The 15,304-nt window shown below is 43.3% G+C and overlaps 1 protein-coding gene across 11 annotated transcripts in view; it reads left to right on the top strand.

The window, feature by feature from the left end:
* The window catches only part of TNS1 (tensin 1), a 1,530,885-nt gene that overhangs the window by 1,485,525 nt on the left and 30,056 nt on the right, over positions 1-15,304 (top strand). For all 11 annotated transcript variants that reach the window (XM_069227070.1, XM_069227066.1, XM_069227068.1 and 8 more), the window contains 2 exons: positions 5,441-6,327; positions 13,018-13,104. In XM_069227070.1, the coding sequence (XP_069083171.1) occupies positions 5,441-6,327; positions 13,018-13,104 (974 nt within the window). The remainder of the gene's footprint in view (positions 1-5,440; positions 6,328-13,017; positions 13,105-15,304) is intronic.

Here is a 15,304-nt window from a genome sequence, read left to right as displayed (position 1 = left end):
CACATAAAAATCTATAATGGCGATTTAGCACTTCTGTGTGTGCTACAAAATGCAGCCACACATAGAAGTACCGAAGAGTCATTTTGGAATGATTGCTTACGTGCAGGAAGGGACACCTTCCTGCACATAAACAATTATCCATGGCATTTAGCTTCTTTTATGTATGTTGGAGAATGCAGCACACATAGAAAAAGTAAAAAAACGAGGAGAATATAAAAGCATTCCTCCTGGTTTTGCCATGCTAACGCCACCCCGGGGTGGTGTTAGTTTTTGGCACTGCCACAGATTTACGATTTCTCGTAAATATGTGGCAGCGACAAAAACAATGGGTGTTGCAATGGAAAGCCCATTGCAACACCCATTGCATGCCCCTCTGACGTAGAAAACTGCGTCGGAGGGGCCCATATTTACAAGGAGACGAAACATCACAAAAAGTGGCGTTACACCTCCTTGTAAATATGGAGCAGTGGTTAGCGCCACAAAAAGTGACTCTCCGGTGGCGCTAGGGCTTGTAAATATGCCCCTAAGATTGGTAGCTGGGAAGCTGAAGATGAGTAATAAGCCTAGAGTGTGAGCTGCGGAGTGTGTTGGGTTGTGTTTGTGTTGGCGGTTTCCCATTGTATTCATGAAGTCTTTAAAATCAAGGTGTGGGACTGAGTTACTTCAGTGCTGTAGTTAGTCACCAAGGATGAGTAGACTCTTGCTGTGGTTTTGGAGTTCTTCACAGTGATATTGGAAATGAGCTAGAAAGAGGTAATTGTGTAGGGGTGTCTGTATATGGCAGAGGTGATGACTGACAGGAAGTTATCAGGTGCGGACTCATTACATCAAGGTTGCAGCGTCGCAGACTATTACATAGTAGGCAATTACATCGCAGGCACTATATCTAATGAGCAATAATATTGGGAGCCAGTGCACTGGGGGAAAACAACATTTTTATATTACTTGTTTATTTAGGTGGAGTTAGCTTGAGAAGGTATTTTCTTTAAAGTGCAGCTAACAATGGGGACTGACCGTAAACAGAATGTTTACATTTACATGAATACATTGTTGATTAAAAATATATACAATATGGAGAGTTACTGGATGTATGTGATTCTGCGGCTGTAGAGTCTACCACATAACTATGAATTTGCCTCATTTGCCACACAATTTCCAGATGTCACAACCGTTTTCTAACTGAATTAGAAGAACATAATAAGGCCAGAGTATGTGCTGCATAATTCCTCTCTTTTCACACATAATTTAGATAACTTTGCCACATAATTTAGATAATCGTACCCCATTATGTCGTTGGGTCTGACCACGATAAAGCTCTTTAGATTTGATTTGTAATTATGATAATTATATATATGAGGAGCAGAGGGATATTTGGAATTTCTGGCATTTTTGATATATATATATGTGTGTATATATATCAATTAGCCTACATTACTGACAATACCTCTGGGCAGTCTTCCAACCCAAAGATTTGTCTCCACTGTGCTTCTCTAGACAGAGGTCCACCTTACGCAAACCAGTACTGACACCGCTCTTCGTGGCAACAGTCCCATCCAGGACTACCAGGTGAGACACCCTCTAAAAGGGAACTCAAGCAAGCCCCACTGAATTTTGCCTTGATAGTCCTTCTCAGTGAGGTATAGCTTGAATCCTGTGGCACAGTGAAAAGGGGCCCTTGTTGGGACACACATGGCCACTTAGCACTTTACAACAAACACATGAAAGGTGATGGGAGCAATGCTTGTGACTAGTCTCTGTGTAATGGCCCCTTTGATGTAGTGACCCCAGATGTAGTGCCTGTGATGTATTGACAGGAGCTCTTGTTGCCATAGATATAGCGACATATGACTGGTTATCAGCTGTGCATTTCACTGCTAGGCATTCAAAGGCGCGTCTCGATTGTAGTGTTAATGTGTGAGGTTTTCAGAGCTAGGATGGTGGTCCCCACTTTTTGTGGGCTACTAGTGTAGCTTGTTTTATAGTTATGTAGGATGACCTCAGGTGGTCAGTGAAGTAAGATTCTATTACTGCCAGAAGCTAAAAAGATGTGATCTGTCAGGAGGTCTTGGTATATTGTGTATTTTCACTGCGAAAGGACATTAAGTTGTGAAAACTACATTGTGATCAGGAGACAGCAGAGAGAGAAAAACTAATTTGTGGGAAGGGATAGAATGTTCTGAAATCTATACAATTCATATTTCTGACTTTATGAAGTCACTAAACTATATTTTGATTTGTCCATTTACGGGATTAATGAATTGTACCACTTTTGAGGGAAATTCTCTCACCGAATGCCAATTTGCACATTGTTTTCCAGCACAAATATGTTTTCGTTTATAGGCTAAAATATAATAGGAAAAAACAAATTTGTTTATTTTTCTCCTATAGAAGGTATTTACCCTAATTTTTATACTAAAAATATTTTTATAAAGACACTTCCTATATTTCTTGAAGTCCCCAATATTTTTTCAGTAATGTATTGGAAACATTGAACTTTGTAGTGTTGTACCTTACTTCCACTCCATTGTATTTTGGCTCTTAAACTGAATACTGTGGGTAATCCACCTATTGTCTGTGCACCTTGGCTTTTCTTCATATGACCCAGCATGTCTGTCGGTCAAGCTTCACTGTCCTTTTGGGAGAGCTTCAGCGTCTCGCTCAATAGTCTTATGAAGGAGAGAAAAGCATTTACGTGGTATCCATGAAATCATCCATCCAAAGACAGGGAGCGACGTCCTTCTGACACACCATACGTCCTTTAAGATGGAGAGGTATGCACACACAGGTAGGGGATGTGCTAGGGATAATCTCTGAGCTCTCTTGCTATCAGTACAACTCTTTGGGGCATATTTATAATGCCCCTAGTGCACCTTGCGTCACATTTGCGTAATTCACTTTTGACGCAAAAGTGGCATTAAGGTGGCATTTTCCCCGCGCCATAATTACAAAGTGGCTCAATGCAGGCAATGCGCCACTTTGTAAACCCTTGGGCTACACTATGCCTGCTCCAGGCATAATATATGCAAGGGCGCGTTCCCACACAGGGAGGCCCAGAAAAATGGTGCAGTGAAATTAATTAGATTTCATTGCGCCATTTTTAGCGTCATTATTAACGTGTGCCTAGGGCAGGCATTAAGATGACGCTCCCATTGAAAACAATGGGCCTCCCAGTGCTTTGCTGCACTAGCGCCATAATGTATAGTGCAAATCCAGCAAAGCACTACATTAGCGCCATAAATTATGACGCTAATGTGGACTCGACCACCATGGTGCACTGTACTGTAAATATGGCACACACATGGTGTCGTTGGGGGAACGCTATGGGGCGCTAGAAAATTGGCGCATCATGAATGATGTGCCACTTTTCCATATATATGCCCCTTGGTTTTTAAAGCCACATTATTACTAACATGGCTGTTTCAGCCATTTGCTTAAAAGACCTATGACACCCCACACGTAGAATGTCACCTTTCATGTCCGAATTATAGTCCTACCAGAACTTAACCTCACCATTTACCGTTTCTGCTCCTACATGCAGAAGAGAGCTTCCTTAGCATCAGTGTTGGCTGCTGGCAATCAAAAGTGGAGGAGCAAAGGGTGGGGTGGGTATCCCCCCCAAAAAACGTATCTTCTTCTCCAGTCCAGGCGCTGGCCACGTATGTGCTCCCCATCCTCCTGACAGTCACTCAGGCACAAAAAGCACAAGCTTCCAATCCAGACGCTGCTCTCCTACTATACCAAGCATGAGAGTCGTGTTGGAATTGCCCTGAATGGGCTGGTCTGACGCTCCCTCTGGCACAGGTACTCTGTGCCATTTCTCTACCAGGCTGTGTAACACAGCTGTGTTGAAGAAATGTAAGTGTGCATGTTGGTTTGGCCGTCCTAAGACTGCCAGCCAAACTGACATGCGCACTTCACAGTGCCCACCACTCTCTACGGCCCATCCCCACCATGGCTGTCAGAGAGACACTGGCTGTCAGAGAGACAGTGACAAATACAATGATAATAACATTATTTTATTATAATTTTATTTGTCACTGCCTGTCTCTGAGCAAGGGGCGACGCTATTCCGCTATTACGGAGGAGCCGCTCCTGCTTCACATCCTCATTCATAGGCGTCTGCCAAGTGTCTTTTGGGTGTCACTATTTGTGATTAGTGGTGGGCAGTAAACCTTGCTCCTCCAGTGGAGTTTGTGGAGTTTTGCCCACCCATTGCTCCTCTTGGAGCACACAGTTTCCGGAAAAACTCTGCCAACCACCGCATGGCAAAGGTTTTTCTCATGTGCGGTTTGGCAGCGTTAAGTTGGGGAGCATGAGTGAGAAAATTGAGTGCTCTATCTCTTCCCGGTGAGATTTCTCAACGCGGGCGGTCACGGCAGGTCGCTCCCTCTCACTTTGAGAAAGCTGCCACTCGAGTAGAAAATCTATTCCAGCCGCACAAACAAGTAGCGCCCTTTAGCGCACCATGTGACACATTTGTGCTGATTTGACAGAGTGGGACAAGCTCCCGGCGCTAAACGTCAGCGCGAGCAGTGCAACATACGTGAGTTCTTCCGCTACAGAATGCGGCATAATCTTGCCGAGCTTTTAGATAACTCAGCGGAATTCCACTGAGTGAAACTTCGAAATTTACGCCCAGGCCTTTTTGTGATCAGGCACACCACATTAGCTTGGTTCTTTGCTAACTCAGCCATGCAGATATATGTTAGAAGGGATTTAACCAGGGGTTGAAGTGGTGCAGTGACATTGGGGCCCAAGAGTGTAAGGTGTTACCTCACTCTAGTTTATACTACTCTCCTTGGGGCAGTGGGCCAATTTTCGTTGCTTCCTTAAATGTCCGTGCCAAGCTTGCTTGCTACTGGAAGCATCTCCACCTCCATCACCTGTTGAGAAATCAGCATTGCTCAAGTGCCTCAGACTCTTCTAGGTGTTTGGACTAGGTGGCACTAGAAATAGCGAAGGTAGTAGAGTAGTGCCACCTACACCCCCTTCTAAATGTGTAGGAAAAAAATGTGTGCATTGTGGACCATGAAATTAAATGTATTCAACTCATCACAAATTACAATTGTATAAGAAATGATGCTTCCTTGAGCCATAGGTTAGCAACCTCTTAGCATACATCCCATCTTCTTCACTCCTGTTATTTTTCTTTTATTTCATTTATGGTCTCTCTGGGCTATTTTGCTACTCGAGGCATATTAAGGGTGGAGTGATTACATTTCTCCTTGTGGATCCTTATCAATACCAAGCATATCTCGCCTTAGAGAGCTGCCTGGGATTCCTGCTAGCTGCAAGGCGAGCCTTCGATAACACCCATGACTAAAGCTGCAGTTAGGCCTCGATTTTTCAGGGTGAATCTTGCAGAAATATTTGTCATCAAGGACAGCTGATTCTATTAATTATGGAGTGCTAAAACTGGATTTCGTTTTTCCCCTTGCAGGGTGTCCATCAGAAGTTACCCCTCGGAAGAGAACAGCATGCGCCTCCCCACCCCAACACAGCCGTCCGTGGAATCAAGCTTCAGATCCAACAGCTTCTCCCAGCCTTCGGGGCAGAGCAGTTACCAAAACGTCTCCACTTCCATGAATTCTGCTCCCCACAGCGGTAGCCCCATGAGTACCTACGCCAGTCCTGACTATGGCATGAGTCCTGCCAGCACGCAGACCGATGGTGGCATTGGGCAACAAGTCAACGTCGCCGGTGTGCACGTGGTGCCTGGAAGTCCACGTGCGCTTCACAGAACAGTGGCAACCAACACTCCACCCAGTCCTGCATTTGCACGAAGAATGGTCAACCCTAGCATGACCGGTGCCCCGGGGAGCCCAGGCATGGGGAGGCACCAGATAGGCATGCATAGCAACATGGCTGCAACACCGGGAAGTCCAAGTCTTGGTAGGCACCAGGGGATCATGGCTGGCAGTGCCCCTGTGACCCCTGGAAGCCCCAGCATGGACAGGCACATTATGTATGGATTTTCAACTCCTGATGAGAGACGTCCAACACTTTCCAGGCAAAGCAGTGCATCTGGCTCCCAAGCCCCCTCCACGCCTTCCTTCCCGGTCTCCCCGGGATACTACCATGGAGTTAACAGCCTATCCTCCACACCCCCTGACTCTGCCTACAGGCAGGGGAGCCCCGTCTCTCAACCCTCGCTGCCGGAGAAGCGGAGGATGTCCTCTGGGGACCGGGCGAACAGCTTACCCAACTATTCCACGGTAAATGGAAAAGCATCTTCCCCAGTATCCAGTGGCATGTCCAGTCCAAGCAATGGGAATACTTTGACCTACCCACACACACTTCCTGACTTCTCCAAATTTTCAATGCCAGGTAAGCGCGTCAGCTGTTGCGTAAACGAATATTAAAACTTTGTTGTCCATTTGTAGCTGGTAAATTTATCGTGAGCTACATCTCAACACGTATTTCTACAAGATGATATGCTATTGCCTACTTTGTCACTTTGTTGGTAAAACATTACCATCATGCTGCTACTCACTTCTTATTTTATGCAAATACCTAGATTTTCATATCATTACTATTAAGTTGTTTTAGCAATACTACTCTCATATAGTCATCATAGTTTACCTTATCAACAAAACAGTAGAACAAATATTGAAAATATAATGTAAGCGAACAATGCATATATATATGTATCCAGAAATATTAATTGACTTAATAGGAACTTTCCAGTGCACAGCATGCCCACCCCTAGGACTGCTTTACCCCCTAATCAGATGATCACACAAAATGAACTGTTTAGCAAAATAAATTGCTCTCGACGGCCTTCCAAAAACATTGTAGCTTTATGACAATTCGTAACAAGTGAGGCAGGGAGTTTGTTCCAAATCATCTCGTCCAGAGCTGCGATGGCCCATCAAAACAAGCCCGAATCATACATAGAGTCGATATTAACATAGTACTCATTTGTTTTTGCACTCTCTTATAATATTGTTTGTGGGTCCATGAATTAGCAAAAGCGTCTATCATACTCCCCAGTGAACCTGAACAACCACAAAAACAGTATGATTTTGAGGAGTTGATTTTTACCACAGTTTTACTTTCCCCCCACATATTTCTAATTCTGTTCCCAGCCTTAAATAGTGAGATGAAGAACAAAACATTTTTTGTGGCAGTACACGTACAAGACAGTTTGTAATTCAAGTAACAAATTAGAGCCTCCAAAATCATAGTCACCCAATTTGTAGTGAAGCTCATACCCTGCCAATGTGGGGCACTGTTTATTCTTTTCCATGTCTGGTGGAGTTGCGTCCAGCAAAGATCCACCATGCAAAGGTTGGATAACTTTAATTGACTACTCTTTATGGTCTCTGGGAAACAGCACATAGGGCCAGAATTACAAGAAAGTGGCGCATCATAATGTTAGGTAGCTTCCATTCCCAGAATATGAAACTTCATCCATGTTCAGTCAAGTCAATGCCATCTTTGCCATGTCCCAATGCCTGTTCATCTCTCATATCATGCGTTCTGCACCATTGTCATCGCACGGCAACCTCTCCAATCACAAACCAGCTGCCAACTTAGTAGCCCCAGCAAAAGTTGTATTATGGTGATGGATCGGAAATTCATAATTTTATGAATTCCAGGTTACATTTGTTATGTGAAATACCAAAAGTCATACCCTTACGCCACCTGGTAAAATATTACAAGAGCACAGGAATAATGTGAATGACCAGCATGTGACTGGCTGTCATTTTAAATATAACAGTAAATGCTGTGTTTGCATTTCACATTATTTCCTGTAATTGTTTTGAGAATTGTACACAAAAGAAAATTACGTGATTTTTGCACACCCCTACACCTGAAGTCATCCATCATAATGCCTTTATTCACCAAAAATGCTAATACCTTTATTTGTATGGTATCATATCTATCAGCTATGATGCACAACTTTCCTTGCACCCCCTACCGGTACCTAACGACCTCATGGTAGCGTAGTATTTACAATATGGCGCATGTTAGGACAATAGCGGCATAATTTATGATGCTATTGTGGTACTTTGCAGGATTAGCGGCATAAATAATGGCGCTAATCCTGCAAAGTAAAGGGAGGCCCATTGAAAGCAATGGGCATGTGATTTTAACGCCTGCTCTGAGCAGGCATCAAAAATGATGCTAAAAATGGTGCAGTGAAATGTAAAATTTCACTGCACAATTTTACGGACCTCCCACTACCTGAACGCCCCCTTTCCATACATTATGCCTGGCGCAGGCATAATGTGGCTCAAGGGGTCGCAAAGTGGCGCTGTGCAAACATTGCGCCACTTTGAAAATATGGTGAAGGAGAATGGCCTCCTTAACGCCACATTAGTGTCAAAAGAATTACGCTAGTGTGGAGCTAAGAGGCACTAGGGCCTTGTAAATCTGGCCCATACTGTGTTAGGGAAATTGGTTATATGGAGAATGATAATCTACCCTCACGTTGTGGGTTTGTTTTCATTTGTACACAAACAAGTATCTGATGCCTATGAAGAGTAATTAATTAATTAAGAGTTTAGTTGTATTGTTAAAAAGATAGTGACAGTCTACAGTTCTAAGTATGTTTCCAGTGTGTATTTATAAAATAGAGAAATAGTTTTATGATGCTTTCCAGCTGCATCAATAAAGACCAGGAGATACTTGGGTCATGTACCATGCAGATCAGTATGAACTGAGTGTCAAATGTTTTTGCCAATGAAATAGGCCCAAGAAGATCCAGGGCCCTCTTGGGGAAAGGGGGTCCCTTTCTGTATGGAAACTACTTCTCTGTGTGCTCCCTAATGGCCTAGAATGCCTGTCCAGGTGATTGAAAAGAATGAAAAGCGTTGTCTTACATTCTTATGTGCATGTTCACATAATAGTGTGAGACAAAAAGGAAAAGAACACAAACTTATATTTTGTTAAAAGAACATAGTGATATGTAATCCTTTCAGATGTACTCAAAGCACACCACATATGTAGTATGTTGGGGGTTATTAAATAAAAAGACATGTGATCACTGCACAATACACGAGTTCCACTAGGACACACAGGACATCACACAAAGTAATGCCAATTCCAAGATTATCATGATCTGTCTTGAAACCTATGACTCCTTTTTAAAAAAGGAGTGTAAGAGAGTGGGGGCCCCTCACCTCTATTACTTAGAAATGGGCCAACTGGCTCAGTTGGCACATTTTAAATCTCTCTGTTCCCAGCTCACCTCACCTATTGGCAGGTAATAACATATATGAAAAAATAACAACCTCAAAGAGCTCCAGGTGAAGCTGGTTTCAGACCCCAGTACTGGGGAATGTCACTTCCCACAATTGTGTGGGAATTTGCGATGGTTCTGAAGGGCGCTGATAAATTTACCACCAGACTGTTATTACAGGGAAGCACTTCCTACATGAAGGATAGTGACACTTTAGTGGGGAACGCGCTACATTCTTGGTGGAAAATCAGCATTTAATGAGGTTTCGCTCCTCCGCCCTGCTAGATGAGGGAATCCCATTACAATAGGGGACAGAAAATCCATGGCTCAGGCTCCAAACCTTTGTCTCACCTGAATACCTAGTCTTTGTTTGACCTGCAGTTTGCACTGTACCAGAATCATCAAACACTCAGAATCTAAGTATTACTTTCCTGGGATACTGGGTTAGAAACTGAGTTATGTCTGAGGTTTGTGGGAACTCCAGCTTGGATGCCCAAGTCTTTATAAACATCAATAAATGTAAGTTGGCTTTGTTTGCCATGGTTTCACTCCCATGGTTTGCATTTTCCTATCCTGACACCTGTATCCTCGTATCATGATAATTCTTCGAACTTAATCATTTGGCATGACAACCAGTAGCCCCTATGAGTATGGCAATTCTAACACTTGCATTAGAATCTAATACTATATCATCCTCATGAATTGTTTCTTATGTAATCATTCCACCTCATTTTAAGTTCATTCTACCAGTCCAGTCCCTTCGGCTATATCATGATACGCCTCTATTCTCATAACACAATGACAACTTTAATTTCATTTCGCAAGACTGTCTGTAATCGCATACCCTCCTAAAGCAATTTGTCTCACCCAATAGTAGATACATGGTGTCAAATCATCACTTGCATGTTATAACATTGTTATACCACCCCTGTTGTCACATCAAGGAGTTCTTTTCATTATTTTATTGCAGTTGTAGGAATCAGCAAAGTTTCTCATATCACATTAGTACCTCCTTTCTCAAATCATACCAGTGTCTCATCTCTCATCTAATGCTGCTTCAATTCACAAATTACAACAGTTTGTCTGTTGTTAGGTAGCTTCCCTTCCCATAATATGAAATTTTATCCATGTTCTGTCAAGTCAATGCCATCTTTGCCATGTCCCAATCCCTGTTCATCTCTCATATCATGCGTTCTGCACCATTGTCATCGCACGGCAGCCTCTCGAATCACAAACCAGCTGCCAACTTAATAGTCCCAGGAAAATTTGTCTTATGGTGATGGATCGAAAATTCATAATTATATGAATTCCATGTTACATTTGTTGTGTGAAATTCCTCAAATCATACCATTACGCCACCTGGTAAAATTTGTATTACAAGAGCAAAGGAACAATGTAAATGATCAGCATGTGACTGGCTGTCATTTTAAATATAACACTAAATGCTGTTTTTGCATTTCACATTATTTCCTGTAATTGTTTTGAGAATTGTGAGTAAGTACACAAAAGCTAATTACATGATTTTCACACACCCCTACATCTGAAGTCATCCGCCATAATGCTAATACTTGGATTCGTATGGTATCATATCTCGCTAATTGTGAAGCCCTTTTAGCTTTTCTATTTTTATACCATTTCTTTTTTTAATTTCTTGTATAGAACAATAATACAAGTGAACGTCACAAGTGATTTGTATCTTTTGCGCCATAGTTTCTCTTGAGATCCAGGCCTCATAGCTTCCCTCTTCCAGACTTTCTCATGTGTTGGCTTCAGTCTATAAGGCATCTCCTCTCCTGTCCCCACCGCCTGTCCCATGTCTACCGGTCCTGTGTGCTCTCTCCATGGCCCCAGATTTTGTGAAATTTTCTCTTGCATCCTCGCAATTTGTACATCCCCTGCTACACCTCCATGTAAATGTCTATCCCTTCCTGACTTTTATCCATCATGGTAGTTTTTCTGTTTTCAGGGCAGTTTCTACACTAGTTTCCATGACTTCATACGTATGTTCTGGATGACAGAAGTTATATTTTCCCCTCTGTTTTACTACATAAATGGAAAAATGTGTATTTTGTTGCTGCACTAATTCACAAGCCAATATTTTGAAGAATTCTATACTTAAATGCAATTTGTCTTCTGCATACTCATTTGCTCTTTTCACAAAGCTCACAGTCGAGAATTGGCATAAGGTTTGGTCAGGGGTGTAGCTTCCAGGGAAGGAGTAGTGTTCTAGCTTTCCTGATATGTCTGTGTCCGGTTTTCATGCCATTCTGATTTCACTAAGAGGTTTTAATGTGTTAATTTTTTAGATCAAGAACTTAAATAGATTTAGGACCAGTTTACCACAAACTAGCCAATCTGGACCCAAAGAAGTACTGTTTGAATGGATGCAAGTTTACTGCTTTTTAGAATTTACACGCATTGGCAGTAGTAGGCTTGGAAAACTACACCAGTCTCATGTTTTCAGGTGTACTACTGGCAATCAAACACCCAAATGTTGAAGGGACAAATGCTTGCAAATAGTCTAACCACTGGCAATCACTCGGGGTAGCATGCCAAACCGTTGTTTTTTCACCCACTGTGCCACTTTCGCGGAGACCCCGATTTAGGATGTAGCAGGTGGAGTAAAGGCTTGTTGGGTGGCGAAGGCCTTTACTGCCGTTACTCTACCCACAAAATGTAGAGCTGTCCACCAGCCCTGCGGCCATCTCTGTACATTGACAGGTATGGCCATCAGGAGCTTGTTTTTGAAAAGTAAACAAATGAATTACCCTCACACCATGGTAGCCTTCTCCCGAGCTGCAGAGGTCATTTTTCTTTTCTTTATTGTTCCCCACCTCCAAGATATACCTGGCAGTGACCGACAGCTCACAACAAGCCACCTGACCGACCACTCTAAATAGGGTGGACGGTCGAATGGCTTAATTTCAACAGCATCTACACTGTCGGGCCTGCAGAGGAAGTTTTACACCAATGGGGTAAATCTCACTCCATTGTCGTAAAACGTGCAGTTTCCTGACTCAAAATCAGGCTGCGACCTTGAGTTTGGCGGACAGGACGCTCCATTTCCATTGCAACACTCACCCTGAGGGCCGCTGCTTTTTAGTTGGGATTTGGGATTCACCCCTCCGCATCTCACTAACCGAGCTACTCCCGTGAGTATGCTTTGTGCACATGGTCCATGCACATCAGCACCGTCTCTGCATTGTGCTGGCAGGGCACTGCCACATTTCTCTTGTCACATTAGTTCCTAGTTGCTCAAGTCATACGAGTGTACGCCGCCGCCCGTAGATTACGTAATGCTCTGCCACCGCCTGCTCTCTGTGTTTCTTACTCCTTTTTACTCACCATCACCCTCTAGGAGCTTTGGTTAGACATGATACACTGTAGACATGAATGTTGCAAGTTACTGACACAACATAATGTTATGAAAGATACAATGTATCTGCTAAATTTAACTTCAGTGGCATCTCCATCATCTTTAAGAGGTAGTTGACTGTAAAATATTTAAAAGACTTCCACTTGCTAGTGTAGTGCTGCTTCCTTTTCCATAATTTCCATACTAAATGACCACTTCAGTCCTCATATCACCATCCCTCCATCCTCGCGTCATACTAAGCCCTTCTTAATGATGAATGATTTTTCCCTGCTCTTGATTTAGTCTGTTTCTTTTTGTCATGCCGAGTTCTCCTTTGTAACCACATCGGGTTCCTCCACAAGCACCATGCTCGAATGTTTCTCACGCAAAGTACTATTCAGACAAATTCTTCTAAGCACATAGATTGTGTCTTAAGTACAAGGCCCTGGTTCACCTTTTTTATGTTTTTTTCCAGATGGCAGCCCTGAGACAAGGGCCAACGTGAAGTTTGTCCAGGACACCTCGAAGTACTGGTACAAGCCTGACATTTCCAGAGAGGAGGGTAAGTTACAAACATTGTTGCACACCACTGTCTGCTAGATGCAAATGCAAAATGTCAGTAATCATGTTTTAGCTGTTATTTGATTTAGGAACAATGTCTACTCCATGTCTGTCTTCGATCAAACTTCCCCCGTTTAACCAATTAATGTGTTTAACAATAGCTTTCATCACTGAGATAATGCTTGAATGAACGAAGCACTACCATTCACTTTCAGAAGAGGGGAAAATAAACGTTTAGAGACACTTCTGCTTAAGGGTATAGATATCAAACACATCACAACAACGCACGCAGTGTATTTAGGGGACAACAGGTTTGCGGCACGTGCTGCTGTAGATCACCTGCCCCTCACTCTCATCTCTGCTAGTGCTGGGCTTGAAATTTTACCATTTGTTATTTTTCAGATCTGTTTCGGTTTTGGGCATGTGTGGCATGGCTTTGTCATCAAGGGCCAGATGTATCAAAGGTTTTTACCCATTGTATGTCTATGGGAAAATGTGTTCATACATATGGCCCCAAGTCTCCTAAATTCTGCACTGCACCGCGACGCACACGGATTGGATTATGAAAAACCCCATTGTGAGCACAAAGCACTTTGCTGTGTGGTTGGGTAGCATAGCACACAGATCGTTGGGCACGGTTGGGAGAGTATTTGGTACAGCGCTTAGTTTCGTATGTGATGACTGCGGCAGGGCTCTAACCATGTTGCCGACAGCCTGTGTATCCTTTGGTGAGGCAGAAGAGGATGTTACAAAGACATTCCTAATACCTCACACAGAATACACATTTTCACCTGTGCATTGGTTTATTGACAGTACGTGATGGATTTTAAGTGAAATCACCTCTGCAATCATTTGTGAGTTTGTCACATTCTCAGATATTGTAGAAAGAATTGTTACCTTTGGCAGGGACTGAGTTGAATAGCGGACAGCATCTAGCAGAGATGTAGAGATTCAGTACAACCGGAGAGTAGAAGGTGGTTTCAAAGAAGCTGGTAATGTTACAAAAAAACATTTAACTTACAACCTATGTATGCATGGGAACTGCGGTGACCACATGGGACCCATCGTGTTATAGGAGGTTTGGTGCATTCGAAAGGGACCTGCGGTCTTCAGCACCACATCCTTTTACTCTGCTGTATTCTGACAGTCGATTGGAGCATCATCTAAGAAGACATAAGATCTTCTTCACATGGAATAACTTACCTCCCTTCTCCATGTTAATGTGCCAAAGATCGGTTAGCCCCAAGCACATCTCAGCCGCAGCTGTACTTTTACCTGGCTCAGACCTTGCAGCAGGTTTCAGATCTATTTTAAGGGGGCAGCAGGCCCTTTGCCTTAGACTGATAGTGGCATGAGCTGTCAGCAGCCACTCAGCAGTATCAGCAGCCAGGCGCCTCTCAGGAATTCTAAAAGCAGACATGTAGAATCGTGACTCCAAGGCCACTGTGGCCAACACGGACACATCTAAAGCGTCCTTATGGTAGCCAGGGTCACACTCAGCTTATACCACATTATCCACAATGTTCCTCCAGTGTAGTGACTGGGCCAGGGACGCTACACAGCGCCTAGACGTAGCCATCACATAGAGGCAAGCAGGGCAGTTCTACTGTTTTACATGAGCCTAAACTTCCGGGTAGAGCAGATAAATATATGGAACCAATTGGCTTGTACTCTGGGTGCACTGCTTTTTTGGAAGTTCCACATACTTGTTATATTCTTATAACTTATTAACTGCTGCCTGGGTGTATCATTGTCATCATGAAATGTAACCTCTACATTTAGCTTTGAAAGACAAGCACCAAACATATAGAGGCTATTGTGTGGCTGTGCGTAAACACTCCCTGCCAAACACCTTGAGACGCACCGTTTACGGCTGGTCAATGATGGCATGCTCTCGGAAAGTGTTTTGGTTATTTATCAATAGACACACCATGCTCCTTAAACATATTTTCTGACAGTTTAGCTAAGCATCCCCCCTGCAGTACAGTGCATCCCTCTGGGCTGCCTAGACTTGGCTGAGTCATACTCATTTCAGACCTACATGGCCATGTCTAGTGCATGAATCATGGGATGAGGCAGGCAACTGGCATGGAGCGTAGTAGAGAAATCCTCCCTACACTGATGTGGTTCTGGTGTGACATTCTGAGTCTTATCTACTGGTGACCTCATTGCTAGGGAACTGGATGGGCATTTAACTGCTC

Source organism: Pleurodeles waltl, chromosome 3_2, assembly GCF_031143425.1.
Source record: "Pleurodeles waltl isolate 20211129_DDA chromosome 3_2, aPleWal1.hap1.20221129, whole genome shotgun sequence".
NCBI classification, from domain to species: domain Eukaryota; kingdom Metazoa; phylum Chordata; class Amphibia; order Caudata; family Salamandridae; genus Pleurodeles; species Pleurodeles waltl.
The sequence above is the reverse complement of the archived record's forward strand: the minus strand, read 5'-3'. Positions and strand labels throughout refer to the sequence as shown.